The 15,760-nt window shown below is 42.3% G+C and overlaps 3 protein-coding genes across 11 annotated transcripts in view; 1 reads left to right on the plus strand and 2 right to left on the minus strand.

Annotated features, from left to right (window-relative positions):
- The window catches only part of LOC120951720 (putative thiamine transporter SLC35F3), a 29,146-nt gene extending 25,569 nt beyond the window's left edge, over positions 1-3,577 (minus strand). For 2 of the 7 annotated variants that reach the window (XR_005751214.2, XR_005751213.2), the window contains exon 1: positions 2,284-3,577. The gene's annotated coding sequence lies outside the window, so the exon portion shown is untranslated. The remainder of the gene's footprint in view (positions 1-2,283) is intronic. The other 5 variants (XM_040370595.2, XM_040370592.2, XM_040370580.2 and 2 more) reach the window with 4 other exon arrangements.
- Positions 3,578-3,876: 299 nt separating this feature from the next.
- On the minus strand, positions 3,877-7,734 carry LOC120951723 (WD repeat-containing protein 6). The gene is made up of 3 exons (XM_040370600.2): positions 7,590-7,734; positions 6,759-7,514; positions 3,877-6,689 (listed from the first exon to the last, which is right to left on the minus strand). Exons 1-3 carry the CDS (start codon positions 7,648-7,650, stop codon positions 4,405-4,407), a joined length of 3,102 nt encoding a protein of 1,033 aa, XP_040226534.2. The 5' UTR covers positions 7,651-7,734; the 3' UTR covers positions 3,877-4,404.
- Positions 7,735-8,015: 281 nt separating this feature from the next.
- LOC120951718 (RNA-binding protein 25) lies at positions 8,016-13,528 on the plus strand. Of its 3 annotated transcripts, none has more exons than XR_005751212.2 (7): positions 8,016-8,800; positions 8,874-9,142; positions 9,221-10,195; positions 10,275-11,245; positions 11,448-11,821; positions 11,899-12,116; positions 13,184-13,528. XR_005751212.2 is itself a non-coding variant. In XM_040370578.2 (7 exons), exons 2-7 carry the CDS (start codon positions 8,723-8,725, stop codon positions 11,989-11,991), a joined length of 2,760 nt encoding a protein of 919 aa, XP_040226512.2. In that variant the 5' UTR covers positions 8,016-8,178; positions 8,263-8,722; the 3' UTR covers positions 11,992-13,081. The 3 variants fall into 3 exon arrangements, 2 of the variants coding, with proteins under 2 accessions (XP_040226512.2, XP_040226511.2); XM_040370578.2 differs by lacking the exon at positions 13,184-13,528 and having other exon boundaries at positions 8,016-8,178; positions 8,263-8,800; positions 11,899-13,081; XM_040370577.2 differs by lacking the exon at positions 13,184-13,528 and having other exon boundaries at positions 11,899-13,081.
- Positions 13,529-15,760: the final 2,232 nt, after the last annotated feature.

Below are 15,760 nucleotides of genomic sequence, written 5' to 3' on the forward strand. Positions count from 1 at the left end.
TAGGATTATTCAGATCTCACATTGAAAATTGAACATTCCATTTGCATAACAAAATAAAATAATATAAATTGTCTTTACTGCTTTGAATGTTTCAGTTTCTAGTAAAATGATGTTAGAATTTGATCAATAATAATTTAGAAAAGGGATGCTTAATAGGTGTAACATGAATAAGGTGTTTTTGTGTTGTTGTTAATTTAAGGTGCTGGCAGAGGGATTTTTCTATCGTAATGAAAACATAGAAACATCATGTACAAAATACGAACCTGGTGCGTCGTATTTAGTACATGATATTTCTATGTTTCCATCCACGATCAAAAAAAGCTCAGAACAATCCGCTGCAAATGCTATTTATAAACTGTATTTATTTTCTGGATGATTCTAACCATTCTCCTGGTACAAGCCGACGAAATGCTAATTAAATACCTTCCCTTAAACCATTTAAGCATTCATGTTTTACTGGCCACAACACTAATGTTCTGTGGAATATTATCCTTTTAGGCTGCGGTGGAACGTTGGCGTTTGTGGTCGAAAAAATAAATCGATCACAGTGTACCCTTATGGTACCCGCGAATAAGCCCAAAAAACATCACCACTGGACAAACAAAACGTGTCGCTAAACTTAGCCCACGAGCCGCAAGTCCCGCAATTCGTGACGAAAGCACCAAGGAATGTAACAGGAACACGAAATCAAATACGTTAACCACACACGCAACGGATACGGGTAGCACGCGCAGTGGATGGGGATGAGACGTTTGGCGACAGGTTCACCGTCCACACTGTTGTCCTGCGCTCGTGCTTATCGCCAGTACAGGCGAGGGATTAGAAATAGCACGACAGAACGGAAGTATGACGTCTCAGCAACATGCGCCACCTCACGTCTCTTGGTTCTGACTTTGCAATGCCTACTATTACACGACTATGGTTCATCGGTAGGTTGCCCGCCCGTGTGTCGGTGTAGACGGGGAGGATTCCGAACCAAGGAATGATGAGCGCGATCTCGTTATGGACAGTAAAACCTGTTACGACGTCGGCGGTTTTGTCTTTCTATATACGATTATTTAAAATCGATAATGCTACATCACTTTGATGCCCGCGTACGCCTCCATGCATTAGCGCGGGCTTAGGGCTTCTCATCGTAACGGATTGTCTCGGTGCAGATCCAAAATATGTTGTGTGGCGGGTTTCTTCTGTTTGTTTTTCGAGAATCCTTCACATGCCAACGAACGTACGCCCAGCCAGGACTTGGCCGACGACTAAAGTAAGTTTACACGAAACAAACTGTTACAGCACATCAAGACAAACAGGAAAAGCTTTGCGAGAGGTAGCTGTTGAATGGTAGCATATGATGATGAGCAAGCAGAAAGCGTTTCTGGATTATGGTATTACTTTTTTGCATAATAAAACATTTGTGTGTGTGTGTGTGTGTGTGTGCATGTTTAGCATCCTTTTATGTTGTCATTATATTTAGCACTGTTAGCACTCTTATTTTACTCCGCAAAATTGAAATGATGCAGCACGTCAGCATCGAAAATGCCTACGTTTCGGTTACTGTAGTAACAAGTAGTTTGAGCATTGCGATGCTAACATTCGTTGTACACACGTACAGACATTGAACCGAAATGGTACGTTATTGATTTTCTGTAGTTAAAAATTTAAATCTTCCAGCAAAAAAAAAACGTGTGTAAGAGTATGTATGGCTCATTGATAGTATTTTTAGAACTAATGGAAGTCGTACGGGAGAATAGTTTGAATAAATAATGCGATAAAGAATAGTTTATTTTTCATCAGCAACATTGAGAGTTGAGGTTGTAGGCAAGTGATTGTGTCATTCTTGTTTATCCAACAACATAACTACGCAGTCCGCGTTTAAACAATACCGTAAACAAATAGAAATTTTATGATGAAAACATTATTTATGCTTATGTTGCAAATGTATGCATGAAAGTAGCAGAAGCTAACATGGGATTTCTTTTTGAAGAATAAAAGCGGCCTTATCACACACACATTTCGTGTTAACCGATTTGAACTTTGGCTTAACCATTCAATTCACGCATTGATTCTAGTCCACCCAAAAGCGTTGCAATAAAGCTCCCAGAGCAATCGATAGATGTACAACATAAATCATCGTCGGTGGACCCTTAATAGCACTTTTGGATTTCATCTATATTTTTTTTAAGAAACATAAAAAGTATCTTATTTTGGTATTTGTTTGCGAGGATTTTACGGTTAGATGAATGTATTATAAACATTAAGTTACGAAAGATACTGGATTCAATCACTTACATAAGTTCCATTCATTGGTTTCCCATTTCACATGTACGCAACACGCTGACAGGTGCATTAAACCTTGACGAAGGATATTTGAATAGTCATCTCAAAATTTCTTTCATCACAGAAAAACACTGATTTGCCAACAAGCACAAAATACACTTATTTAAGAACACACTACTGCAACAACAGAAGTACTATTATTTCGTAATTACAATGCAAACATCACGTATATTTTGCACAGATGTTACACGGTTTCATTTGCGATCCTGCTGAGAGCTCATGCCCACTGACTATAAAACCCGGGCATCGGTAGCAGAATTAGTAAAGCATTTACTTTAAACAAACTCTTTCCCAACAATGACACTCAATTCACACATCACACACTATTGCACACACCGTGCGCTGGGGCTAGAACGCGGGAAGATTCACGACCTTTCGCAAGGCTCTTCGTGCGATGAAAACTCGCAGTAACCCAATACGAAGCCATACAAATCCGAACGGCTTCAAAACACTCGAACAAGCAGCAACAGCAGTAGCCGTCGGTTTCGTCGTGCGCAGTAAATGACTATGGCCATGATGCCGAAAAAGGGAAAAACTCCCTAATCAGAACCGTCATTGCTGCCCTTTCACCTCTGCGGACGAATTCAACGTGGCGTGTGGTTTTGGAATATGTATTCTTCTTTTTTTCACTAAAATTCGACAGTCAATGTAGCATAGCAACGCCTAATACGCCCTTCCTTTTTTGGCCGTGATGTGCTTGAAGCAAGTACACAATATCGATTACTAGATCCCCTGCTATTCCTGTCCTGGCATATGGACAGGTAGCAGAGCACTAGGGTACAATGAAAAAGTGTCCTTACACCCGCGAAACATTAGCTGTTAATTGCAGCAGATAATCAACACTAATCACCGTGGCTAAATTAGAAACACAATTTCACCTTTTCTGAACACCTGTTCTTTATAACACAATAAGTTTTGACTCAATTATGGCAAGAAAATGAATGCGTGTGGCACAGTGCTACAAGGATGCTTGCTCTGTGCATAATGGCTACGTGCAGCTCGAGTTCTGGAATTCGTGAAACCCCCGAAGCAAGCTCCATTTGGCACAACAGAGAAAACACACCCACCCGAATATTTCCTGCTTCTTACGCCAACTATAATCCACCACTCGCCAGAACTCACCAGAGCGTAGCAGCGCTCAATCACCGCGGAGTGCACTAGCTCGTCCAGCTGTATGCAGGAACAGGGTAACGCGTTATTTCCCAATCAGTAACGTTTCCTTTTTTCTTCGAATTGTCTGAACTGGGCTTAATTTTGAATAATTTAAAAATAGGGTAAAGGGGTTTTTGATAAAGTTGTACATGAGTCGTAGCTACATTTTGCGAATTTAAATAAATGTACTGTATTTCTCAAAAAAAAAACTCGGATATTCCCTTGAAATAATTTTGATATTTAATATTAAGCATTTAACTAAGATCTTTAAAATTATTTCGCTGATGATCAATTCTTTTTTTTTTTGATACGAATTTTACATGAACATCCTTGATTGTTTAATTGTTTATTTAACTCGTGGGGTTTAAGAAGAAAAGAAAAGGTACGCTGAAATGTAGTTTAGTTTATCTAGCATAACTTACTTTTAGATAAACTTCATTTTATTCTAGTTTAAAGTAGCTTATTTTTAATCGAATTATAACTTATGTTGTAATCAAAGTTTTGTTATAATTGCTTGGTTTATGGCAGTTATCTCCAGCCTGTGGTTCGTGGCGTTAACAGACGTGGTCCGCGAAATAATTTATTTTTGAAAAAGAAAATCTTATTACTACACATATCGTGCATTTTTCCCCCACAATTAAGATTAAATTATCAACATGCATGTCTAGAATAAGATTTAAACATATCATTAATAAAAAAAAAAACATTAAAAAATGTATCCCTTCAATGAATGTGGGCCGCGGCAAATGTATTTTCAAAGCCAAGTGATCCGCGATCCTATAAAGGTGGGAGAGCACTGGTCTATGGTGTTTGAAAACTGTTGATCAAATGTAAAATAAGTTTGGTATAATTGTTGGATTCTTTGTCATAATGAACCTAATTTTTTAAGTTAAAGAAACAAGATCTAAAAACTTTATTGCTCTACGTCATTTTACTGTTCATCAATGTGCCTTGTAGCTGGATTATTTCAATACCGCAACCATACACAATTGCTTCATTATCTTCCTCTATGAACGATACTCCTTTCACGTCCGCAATGCATGTGTTGATTGTGCTTTCGACTACAAGCTTATCATAGCTAGAAAAACTGCTCACAAACAGCCGTTGATCAACACCCACGCTAATCATTTTATCGTTATCTAGCAACTTTAATCCCGTAACTTGTGCGGTATGCATATACTGTTCACTTAAATGCTTCAGCACTCGTACCTGTAGCTTTTCATTCGATTTCTTCATTTCTAGTAACGAAACCGTAACTGACTGATCATCGCCACCGGTAACAAACACGAGTTTTCCCGCACCAATTTGCTTTACATCGACTGCATTCACGCCACTGGTATGATGTCGATGTCGGAAGATGGGCTCCGTTGGGCAGGATGCATCCCAGAAGCATAAATATCCGTCCGTTGCCATTGTTATGAAAATTGATTTTTCATCAATATCAATGCTAATCATCTTTAAAATGCATCGTCCGTAAAATGTTTCACCAGTCAGGGACACTGAAAACTGACCATCGGTTGTAGAAAGCTGAAATATTCGCACAAACCCATCGGAACAGCCAAACACGATGCGATCATTGGTAAGAAAGGCCGCGCACATAAACTTTGTTTCTGGATCGAAAGTGGACCGTCGATTCGTTTTCCATCGGCTGCGCTCCGAATCGGTGGCCAATAGCATATATTCATACTCCTGTTTTATGCGAAAACTGTCCAAATCAATGCTGGTCAAGCATATCTGTGCCCTTCCGCCGGCTGAAATCATGAGCAGTGCATCGTTTTCAAGCCGTTTGACTAGAATCGTTTTTACGCTTGATATATGGCTAAACAGGTGTTTACGAGGCGCTTCCAGTATTTGCCCATTGTCCAAAACGTTGATTCTTAGAATATTGTCCTCCCCTCCGGAAAGCAATAAATAAGAATTTCCATGCTTCGCTACCTGCAACACGTTACATGCCCGTGTGTGCCAGTTGAAGCGTGAGAGTGTCAGCTCACTGCCAACGTTGTTGCGCGGTGTAAAATGTACTTTTTTCAGTTTTTTATGTTGAATGAACACGAACGTGAAGATGGCCGCTGATGGTTCGTAAAAGAAATCCCAACACCGGTGTCCTCCACCACAGTCAAACTGAACAAACGTCTCATTGGCATCATCCACCACGAGGAAGTGTGAATCGTTGAAGCCTAGGTAGAACGTTTTTGAGCCGCGTACTACCAGTTTGCGATCGATCCATCCGATGACCGATTTGCTGAACGTAAGGAGTTCCAGTGTGCGTGTACTACAATTAACAGCTAACTCACATATCCGGCCATCATGTCCGGTGGTTCTTAAGTTGTACACATCCGTCAATGGCAGGCAATTTTCCTCAACGATAATTGCAGTGATGCCTAGCTTTCCGTGCACGTTTGTTAATTTGAATGCAGGTTCTACGTGCAGCTTATCAAAAAGGTACAAGTGTCCCGAACGATCGGCCATGAGCAACAATGATTCATTGAGTACTACAAACGCAGTCAGCCATCGTTCAGATGAGTTAGGAATTATATGGCAGGATACAATGTCCGCCAGTGTCTCATCGAACACAACGCATCGTCCGTGAGAATCGCAAACGGCCACCGTTTTCGACCGTGTACAGTAATTTAATGACCTTATGGAACTCTCTTTTACAACAAAGCCGGCTTCATTTTCAAAACATTTTTGGAAGGTTACGTTTTCGCTTCCTACGAGATGGGTGGGTTGATCGTAGCCGATTTTGTAGATTTTCACACAACAGCCACCAGCTAGATATAGATATGTTGCTCCAATTTCTATAATGCTACATTTAAAATCATCCAGTCTTTCAAGCTGTTGTACAATCGTGCCACTACTATCCAAAATCATAACCTGATTGTGGTTCGTTATAGCTACCATGTATCCATTGTTTAAGAACTTTACTTTTGCCAAATGCTCGTTTCGTTGCAAGTTGGGGCTGATGTCTGTCAAGGCATTTTTGTGTTTACAAAGATCGTCACCGTCGTCGATGGCATGGCGTATGCAGTACTTATGTAAGTTTCCATTGCTCGCTGTTACAAAAATCGTGGCACTTGTGGGATCATAATCCATACTCCATAATGTGGGTCCTTCATCTAAGCGTTTCTTCAGCACCAGATCTCCATCGACAGTCCAAAGGCAAAGATGTGAATCCTCCCCGATCGATGCAACCAGAGTTCGGTGTTCTAAAATTATGATTTCATTCATGAAAAAAAAAAACAGTGAGCAACCAAATCAACAGTGAAACAACTTACCTCCATTTATGATACGACATTGAAACACCCTAGCTGTGTGTGCGAAACAATATCTTTCCTCCCGCAGTTCTATCGCCCGCGAGCAGCTATCCTTATTACCTGACAGTTTAACGTTCCAAAATTTAACCGATCGATCATCCGAGGTAGTTGTGAGCAAGCCTATATCAAAATTGCACGATATCGAGAAAATGACCCCGTTATGGGCAGAGACACTCGTTAACACTTTGCCCCGGTTTGGACCATCAACGGACCAGATCAGCAAAAGACCTAAGGCAGTGCCAGAAAGTATTATAACGTTCTCCCACCGTTGGCCGGTAATCGTGGAACAGTAGAGCGTAGACCCGTCCTCGCACGGACTTTTATCTACAATATCCCATTGCAAACAACGATTGCTATCGTCGCGTTTCAATAACGCTGCCACTCCATGCGCGGTAACAATGCACAGCTCGGTAGAAGAGAGCAGTGAGATCCGGCTAATCCAGTCGTTTAACCGTCGTCGAATGAAAGGTACCGGCTGGAGGTCTATTTCTTCCGGAATAACGAGCAGAGCACATTCAGAGAACGTGTGGGATTGGTAATCTAATATGATACTGTACGTTGCACGACCAGCGTGAACTATCACGAGCCATTGTTCTTCCTTCATAACACATGCCTCTATTCCATGAATTTTATCCACTAGCCTTGGCAATGGAGCGATCCTTCGTAGCGTTGATCCATTTGATGAGCGGTACACGAGCAGCAACTGGTTCCCTATGCCTGTACAGTTCGTCCAACACAGAGATAGAATAAGTTAAGCCATTTTAAACAGTATGATTATTTGTTTGTTTGTACCTATGAGTAATTTCTCGCCACAAAGCACTCTAATGCAAGTTGCATCGGTAAGCACACGCATGATTCCGACCGGTAAAGAGAGGTTTTGATAAAAATTTGTTTATTGTTTTTTTCACTGCATGCTCGTGACAGGAAATCAACCAAATAAGCAGGTCGCACAACGAGCAGCAACACTGACGACTGCTGACATAATATCCTTTTCCATATTTCTGCGCCTTGACGCGCTGGCAATGATAAATGAAATGTTTTTCTTTTGTTTCAATTTTTATAGTGTAAGTTTATTGAACATAACCCTGGGTTATAAGAAGAATGAATCATAAATCTTATTTAACGGCGAGTACGCGATGTTTTAGACCATCGCCACCGGCTCATGTACAGTCATGTGTGCGATGAAAAATCAGCTGTCAAAATGTGCTGCATGAACTAACCTGACAAACTTTCAGTAACGCGAAGTCCTCCTATCTTTTTTTGCACGCACGGGCCAGCAAATCTTAAAGAAATAATTCTTCAATTCCTGCTAAAACCGGCTCGCGTTTAGCTAGACTCGTGCAGTGAAGGTCGTCCCAGTCCTCCCAATTTGGGATTCACTGTAAGTGAACTGTAAAAGTTAGCATCATTTGTGGAATTTGAAGAGCAAAATAAGAAGCAGAAAGGTTCTTCGTTTTCATCTTAGCGCGCCTCCGCGAGTCCGCAGGGCTGGGGTTACGTGCGTGTAGCTGTGTGCAAAGTGTGTGCCTCTCGTTATCGAAGCAAGGAACCGGGAGGGTTAGTTGGCAAGCGGAATCAAATTGTGTAGGTACCGCCATAGCAACTGTTTTGGGCTGCTGGTGGGTGTAAAGGCAACAGTATAAATCGATTGTTGACAAGCTGTATCATCCGCTTCCCTAAAGCTTCCGGAGCAAACCTTCTGGTGTGCAAACGACTGGCAGCTAACTCAGATCAGAGTCGTGTCTTCACTTAGATTACAAGCTGAACAACATCGATTCAAGCTTTAGTTTTGTAGAGGTTGCGTTCACTCCCCTTAATCAAAACACACAAGTGTGAATTATTTCAGCAAATTATTGTCAAAACGTTGTGTGGTTCAATTGATGCTGCTCTTTGGATAAGCAACGGCACTTTGACAAATCAGCATCATGTCTTTCCATCCTCGTCCTCCGGGAACCACCATCGTGTCCCCTGGGATACCGTACATAGCTCCACCAATTGTACAGGTAAAAATTGATACATAAGAGAAGTCGATTAACAATACTATTGATCAGTGACAATATGAATACTAAATTACAGCAACCGATGATGCCTGCTATGAACCAGCCACCCCCGTCTAACCGAGGAGGGAGTTTCCGATCCGGAGCGACAATCGGGTCTCGTCCACAGATGTACAATAACAAACCACCACCCCAACCAGAACCCGTGTACGATGGTCCGATAGTAACCGTATTCGTAGGCAATATCAGCGAAAAGGTACCAGATCCCATGATAAAACAAATACTAGCCGCTTGCGGCACAGTGGTAAACTGGAAACGTGTATCAACCTTTGGATTCTGCGAATATGAGTAAGTATTCGAGACGATGGGCCAGTTTTTGATGAATGCTAAAATTTCCTGATCTATATTTCCAATCCTGTCCAACAGTCCTGCCGGGGGTGCACGTGCCGTGCGCTTGGTACACGACCTAGAGGTGGGAGGAAAAAAGCTGGTGGCCAAGGTGGATGCCAAGAATAAAGCGCTGCTTGATTCGTTCCGTGAGGATGAAAATAACGCCGAAACAACCAATGAAGTGTCGGAGAAGCGGGGCGATGATGATGCAATGGAAAGCATCAATCGCATACTGGAAGACTTCAAGGAAGAGCTGGCAGCGGCAGAGCAGCAACAGGAAGAAACTCAAGCCAAGCAGAAAAAGATGCTTCAAACGGTGGACATTGAAGACGGGAAGCGCGACATTATCAATAAAGAAATAGGCAAGTTTCGCAAGTACACCGAAGAGGAGGAGCTGAAAAAGGAAAAAGAAAAGGAGCGCAAGAAGCGAGAGGAAAAGCGAACGGAGGAAAAACAACGACGTTCAGTATCACCCCGCAAGGACAAAAAACCTTCGAACTCGTCGAGACGGCGCAGCAGATCGAGATCGCGTGATCGTGAACGCGACCGTGAGCGGGAACGAGAGCAGCGTGAACGTGACAAGGAGCGTGAGCGTGAGCGCGAGCGAGAGCAGCGCGAACGGGAGCGCGAACGAGAACGTGAACGTGATTTAGAAAGGCAACGAGAACGGGAAAGGGAACGCGAACGGGAACGGGAACGAGAACGTGAACGCGAGCGGGAGCGGGAAGATATCAAGGTGAACCGGAATCCTCGTGACATCCAGAAGGAGAAGGAAATAGAAGAGGAAGCTCGGGAAAGGAAGAAAGCGGAGAAAAAGGCCCGTGATAAGGAGGCAGCGTACCAAGAACGGTTGCGCAACTGGGAAGCTCGTGAAAGGAGGAAGGCCAAGGATTACGAGAAGGAACGGGAGAAGGATCGATGCAAGGAAGAGGAACGTGAGCGTGAAGCGAAACGGCTGAAAGAGTTTCTTGAGGACTACGATGACGATCGTGATGATCCAAAGTACTATAAGTAAGTAATACTACAGACATTTTTTTTTGTATGTTGCTTCTACTGACTGTTCACCGTTTGATTTGTATTGCTTACCTAGGGGTCGTGAGCTGCAGCGAAGACTTGCTGAACGAGTTCGTGAAGCAGACGCCGATTCCAAGGATCGCAACAAAGAACAAGAGGAGTTGGATGAATTGAAGAACAAAATATTCAGCGGAGAGTATGACAACCCGACGCTCGAGTTCGAGAAAGCCAAAAAGGAACGCGAGGATCTATACAAACCCAAGATTCTGATTGACGTAAATTTGGAACAATCGCAGCAGCGCGAACGGGAGCTGGAACGGGAGCGTATGCGGGAAATAGAGCGTCAGCGCGCGAAGGAACGCGAACGCATGAATAAAGAGCGCTACGTACTGGCACAAGCTTCGAGGGAACTTGCTTCGGTCGACGCTGAACCAATCGAATCGGACTCCAGTGGGCAGGATAACTTTAATTCACCTGCTGGAAGTGCGCTGCAGGCCGCGAATAGCAGTACTTCTAATGGGCCAGGTTCAGGCTCTGCTAGCATAATGGATGGAATGGCAAATAGCAACCATCACCACCATCACCACCATCATCCGCATCATCATCATCAGCACCACGGTCATCATAATGCAACGGAGCAACGCGTCGCGTCTGCTGGACAACATCCGCCTCATGCAGGTTCTGAAACGCGTGATTCATTCGGGCTGATGGGGCACGGTAGTGTAGGCACTGCTGCACACGGTGGTTCTGGGGGAATGCTGGATGATGATAGCTCGCGACACTCGATGCGATCGAACTCACAGCACGGAATTCCCGAAAGTCCCGAAGCAAATAGCAACAGTGAGATGAACTCTATATCGGACAAATCGTCGCATCATCACCATCAGCAACTTCTGCCACAGCAATCAGCAGTAGGCCCAACGATCAGTCTAAATCTGAACGTGAATGCCAAAAAGAAAAAGCTTGAAATGAAGGACGTATTCAACAGCCTTGATGACGACACTGAGGAATCCAACGGGCCGAAAAAACGAAAACTTGTACCATTGGGTAAGCACACGCTCCAAACTCACGGTTACCATAGCAACTTGTTATTGGTATTAATTACTTACTTACTTATCCGGCGCTACAACCGCTTTGCGGTCTTGGCCTGCCTCAGGAGTGTCCGAAACCGCTCACGGTCTCGCGCCTTCGTCTGCCAGTCCGTTATTATTGGTATTAATACTATCGTGTAATTTGTAACTTTCTACAGAGTACGAGGATGGACGGGGTCAAGCGGACACACCGATTGGAACGGCAAACAGCACACCGGCGGGTAGCGCGCCAAAATCATCGAAAAGCAAAAAGGATGACGCATCGAGCCGAGAAACTCAAAAATCGCAGGAAGAGAAGCGCAAAAATATTAAGAGTATTATCGACAAGATACCAACGGAGAAGAGCGATCTCTTTAATTATCCGCTCGATTGGAACGAAATCGATAGTACGATCGAGAAGAAGATTCGACCATGGATAAATAAAAAGATAATTGAGTATATAGGTGAACCGGAACCAACGCTGGTGGATTTCATCTGCTCCAAGGTGTTAGCCGGTAGCACTCCCCAGGGTATACTGGACGATGTTCAGATGGTAAGTAACACTCGTTCGGATGCAACATCGATGTATCGTTTTCATTTGCTGGATTCTGCTTTTTTTTTTGGTTACAGGTTCTCGACGAGGAAGCGGAGGTTTTCGTTGTGAAAATGTGGCGACTGCTGATCTATGAAGTGGAAGCAAAAAAAGTTGGTTTGGCGAAGTAGGGACTACCAACGAACACGCGCTAAGGGGCAAAAAGGAACAAAATGCAAATGCAAATTTACGCAAAACTGCGTGACACCGTACAGAAGCAGTTCACCCCGATGTGTGTACCCCCTACCTTTGACCGGTGAGTCAGTTGACAGCGGTCAGTGAAAACATTTTTTTAGCTGGTGTATTTGGTTAGGTTAAGCGATTAGCGCTACGAAAACTGTTCAACAAGGAGCGGTGAGGTGTATAAGGAAGGCGCGCTGATCGCATATAATAAACCTTGTTCCTAATAATTCCCCTGATTCCCTTTTTGATGATAAAGTTGCATTCTATCCACTGACAATTTTTAAGTAGATGCCCCGCGTCAACTCAAAGGCGCTATTCTTTTAAACTAAAATTGCGTTACTGAAGTGCGCTTCATAAACTATAGAAAGTGTCAATTTTGTTTTATTGTAAAGCACTAAACTACCGGTCTCCTAGTTAAAAGCCTTCTACTCTCATGATACTTTCTCTCAGCGCAGTTATTAGTGAGTTTTGATGGCCATGTTTATGGTTTTTGATCTACTTTAAAACATACATAGTGAGTTTTGATGGCCATGTTTATGGTTTTTGATCTACTTTAAAACATACACTTTACATTACTACGACACACATACTGAAAACTAAGTTGAATACGAATTTTGGCGCGTACCAAAATGATGGTTTGTTTGCTCTTCATACAATTGTAGGAAAGAATCTGTATTGCTAAGCTAGTTAAAAGCATTGTAAACATGAAACATTGAAGCAAGGTTGCCACAAACCCTTAGAATTAATTTCAAAAGAAACTTTTTTTTAAATTTCGTTGAACGATAATTCGTGTCAGAAAGATTAAACCATTAACAAGATAACCGGACTCTAACTAGCTCGGAGTAACGTAGGAACAATATTCAATGTTTTAACCTTACATGACTAACCCGCACCAGAGCTACCCCGAACAGGCGTTGTAGCTATGACACACATACGCAGAAAGTGTAAAGGAAACAATTATCTATTATAGTGCAAAACAAAAAGGCTTATATAAATACACACTCAGCCGAAGGCACCTATAAATAATGTCAGCAAAAACTGGGTTTTCAATTCCTTTGTATTATTGACGTTTATGCACACATTTCAAATAGCTTCCATTTTACTTCCAATGTTCAACCTAATTCGAATTCTTTTTTTCAGTGAATGAATGTATTATTTGTGGAGAACTACGCTATGAAGAGTTGTATGGGCTCTTTTGGCGGATGGCATGCGGGAAACTGCTACATGTAAGTAGATAATTGTTGTTTTCGGTTTCACATAAAGTTTTGAGAAACATTTTCAAACTGTACTTTTACATGATTTCGTAACATTTTCGAACTAAATTAATGGCTTAGAATAATGATAGTATGAATTTTATTTCATGGGATCATTTTGTTCTTTGAATTATTAGAACAAATGTTATTTTTCGATTTCGATGGGTGTTTTTCCATCAGAACCAGGCCACGAAAAATCAACAATAAATTTCTCCACACGCTGCTAAGCTAACCGTCGTTAAAGTTATATGTGTTTGTAAGAGAAAGAAAGTAACTCCCTCCCTGTTCATGTATGAAAAAAAAAATCACTATACTAAGTTAGGTGTATGTGTGCGTGAATATATTGTGTTTCTTCATGTGGTATGTAAATTAACAAATGTTTTTTGTCATAAAATTCGCGCCGACACAACGGTTCTAGTTTGATGGTGGTTTATTAGAAGGCAACTTAAGAATGACCGGTGAAGTGCTCATCGAGCTGCTCTTTTCCATTTTTTTATTTTTCGTCGCGATCTCTCCATGATGGATGTTGCCTGTTCATCTTGTTCTGTTGGAACAGGAGCTGGTTCGTCCTGGTCCGGCTGGTTCGACCATTGAACCGTTGTTGATTTCGGCTTCATCTTCTGATAAATCTTCGGTTAAGAGTTGCTCTGGCTAACAGTTAGTACTTCTTGATACTGCGATAAAGCATCTTCGTAAATTTCGGTTGAAGAAACTTGAGTTAGAAATTGTAGCCCGAAATTATAGATGAAGATCAATAGTGGGCTATCCTGATCGGTATGCTGATTGTGATGTGATCGTATCAGCCGTTGATGACCATCAAGAAAAACATTCTTATTCATGGATCCGATCTTTTTAATAACGGTGCCCGGACAATGGAGGAGCCACTATGTATAATGTCGAGCTATACGAGATGTACGGCGACCTCACTGTCGTACAGCGAGTCAAGCTCGCCAGGCTCCGGTGGGCTGGCCATGTTGTACGCATGGAAACGGACGACCCAACCCGTAAAGTCTTTTTAGGCCGTCCGCAAGGACAGAGGAGGCATGGTAGGCTCAAATTGAGGTGGCAAGATGACGTGTAGGCGTCCGCCATTAAGGCCGGGATAACGGACTGGCAGACGAAGGCGCAAGACCGCGAGCGGTTTCGGACACTCCTGAGGCAGGCCAAGACCGCAAAGCGGTTGTAGCGCCGGATAACACCAACACCACCAGGTTCCTATTGCTAACAGTTGGCTCGATGAACTTTTGCGTAAACGGACACTTCGGCCTGGAAACTTCTCTTGACATCCCCGTATTTGCTTTTTAAAGCATGGTTCGGCATCATGCCGTCCGGTCCTATTGTGTTGCCATCTTCACTTATGGTTGGTCGTAACACTGACAAAATAGTGCGAAAAGGTCTGTTAAACATATTTTCTTTCGGGGATTTTCCGCTCAAGTTCTGGTAGGCATGGAGCGACATACTTGCACGAAAGTGATTAATACTTCTTCCAGCGTTTCTCCACCCAATACCCAGTTCCTACAGGATTATTGGAACACTATGGAGAATGGTAAATAATAGCAATCATTGGTTGGGTGTAAAAGCAGCTCGATGAGGCCCTCACGGTTCATTTTTAAGTTATCTTCTAATAAACCACCATCAAACTAGAAAATTTGTATTACAGTCCGACGTAATTGGACATAGGGGAAGGTAGGTAAAGACAGACACTGTGGGTAAGATGAACACTTCTCATAAATACACGATAAAAGTAATTATCGAATAATTCAACAATGCAGCATACAAACTGAAAGTAAAACAACACATTTGAGAACATATTTAAGCTCTGTATCTTGCATTGTTTGTACTTCCGGAAGTTTAATCACATGAATGAGTTGTCGTGATTATTAAGCAAAAAACTGGCCAAAGAATGAGGATGAAAGCAATTAAAAATACCGTTTTCTGGTGGTATATGCATCCTGACACCAAAGCGGGAAAGACGAACACTCTTTCGCAGGGAAAGATGGACTCCGAATTTGTTGATTTATTTTACTTCTTTTATCAATTGGTGATGAATATATTTCATGAAATACCTTAAATAAGGGTATTCCGAAGATATAAACCATCCAACAACTAGCGAAAGCATTGAAATAAGCGAGAAATGTACCACCGATCAAACTCATGCGTTGTGCTGTTATACGCTCGATGCTGATTAGGCACTTCACGAAACCCAATACCTTGCCTCGACTTGGACCACTTTAATCAACAGTGAGAAGAGGCATTGACATGATGGGATTGTTCATCGTTCAGGAATAGAAGAGAGTCTGTGAGATTGCAACGATCAAAAAATTTAATAATATTAATAATAAAAATAAAAGTCTAATTTTGACATGGTGGAAAAAATGGCCTTGACCTTGATTAACAAGTCCACCAAGCTTGCTAGGGTCGCGGACTTGAATACTTTCCTAAAGGGTCTAGTAGTTTCCATGAA

This window comes from Anopheles coluzzii, chromosome 2 (genome assembly GCF_943734685.1).
Source record: "Anopheles coluzzii chromosome 2, AcolN3, whole genome shotgun sequence".
Classification (NCBI taxonomy): domain Eukaryota; kingdom Metazoa; phylum Arthropoda; class Insecta; order Diptera; family Culicidae; genus Anopheles; species Anopheles coluzzii.

Excerpts from the sequence above, each read along its gene's own strand:
- LOC120951723 (XM_040370600.2), bottom strand. The coding sequence starts at position 7,650 with ATGCGTGTGCTTACCGATGCAACTTGCATTAGAGTGCTTTGTGGCGAG. Across the intron at positions 7,515-7,589 it reads TGGCGAGAAATTACTCATAG|GCATAGGGAACCAGTTGCTG; the intron begins GTACAAACAAAC and ends CGAACTGTACAG. Across the intron at positions 6,690-6,758 it reads ATGTCGTATCATAAATGGAG|AACACCGAACTCTGGTTGCA; the intron begins GTAAGTTGTTTC and ends TCATAATTTTAG.
- LOC120951718 (XM_040370577.2), top strand. The coding sequence starts at position 8,723 with ATGTCTTTCCATCCTCGTCCTCCGGGAACCACCATCGTGTCCCCTGGG. Across the intron at positions 8,801-8,873 it reads TAGCTCCACCAATTGTACAG|CAACCGATGATGCCTGCTAT; the intron begins GTAAAAATTGAT and ends ACTAAATTACAG. Across the intron at positions 10,196-10,274 it reads GATGATCCAAAGTACTATAA|GGGTCGTGAGCTGCAGCGAA; the intron begins GTAAGTAATACT and ends TTGCTTACCTAG.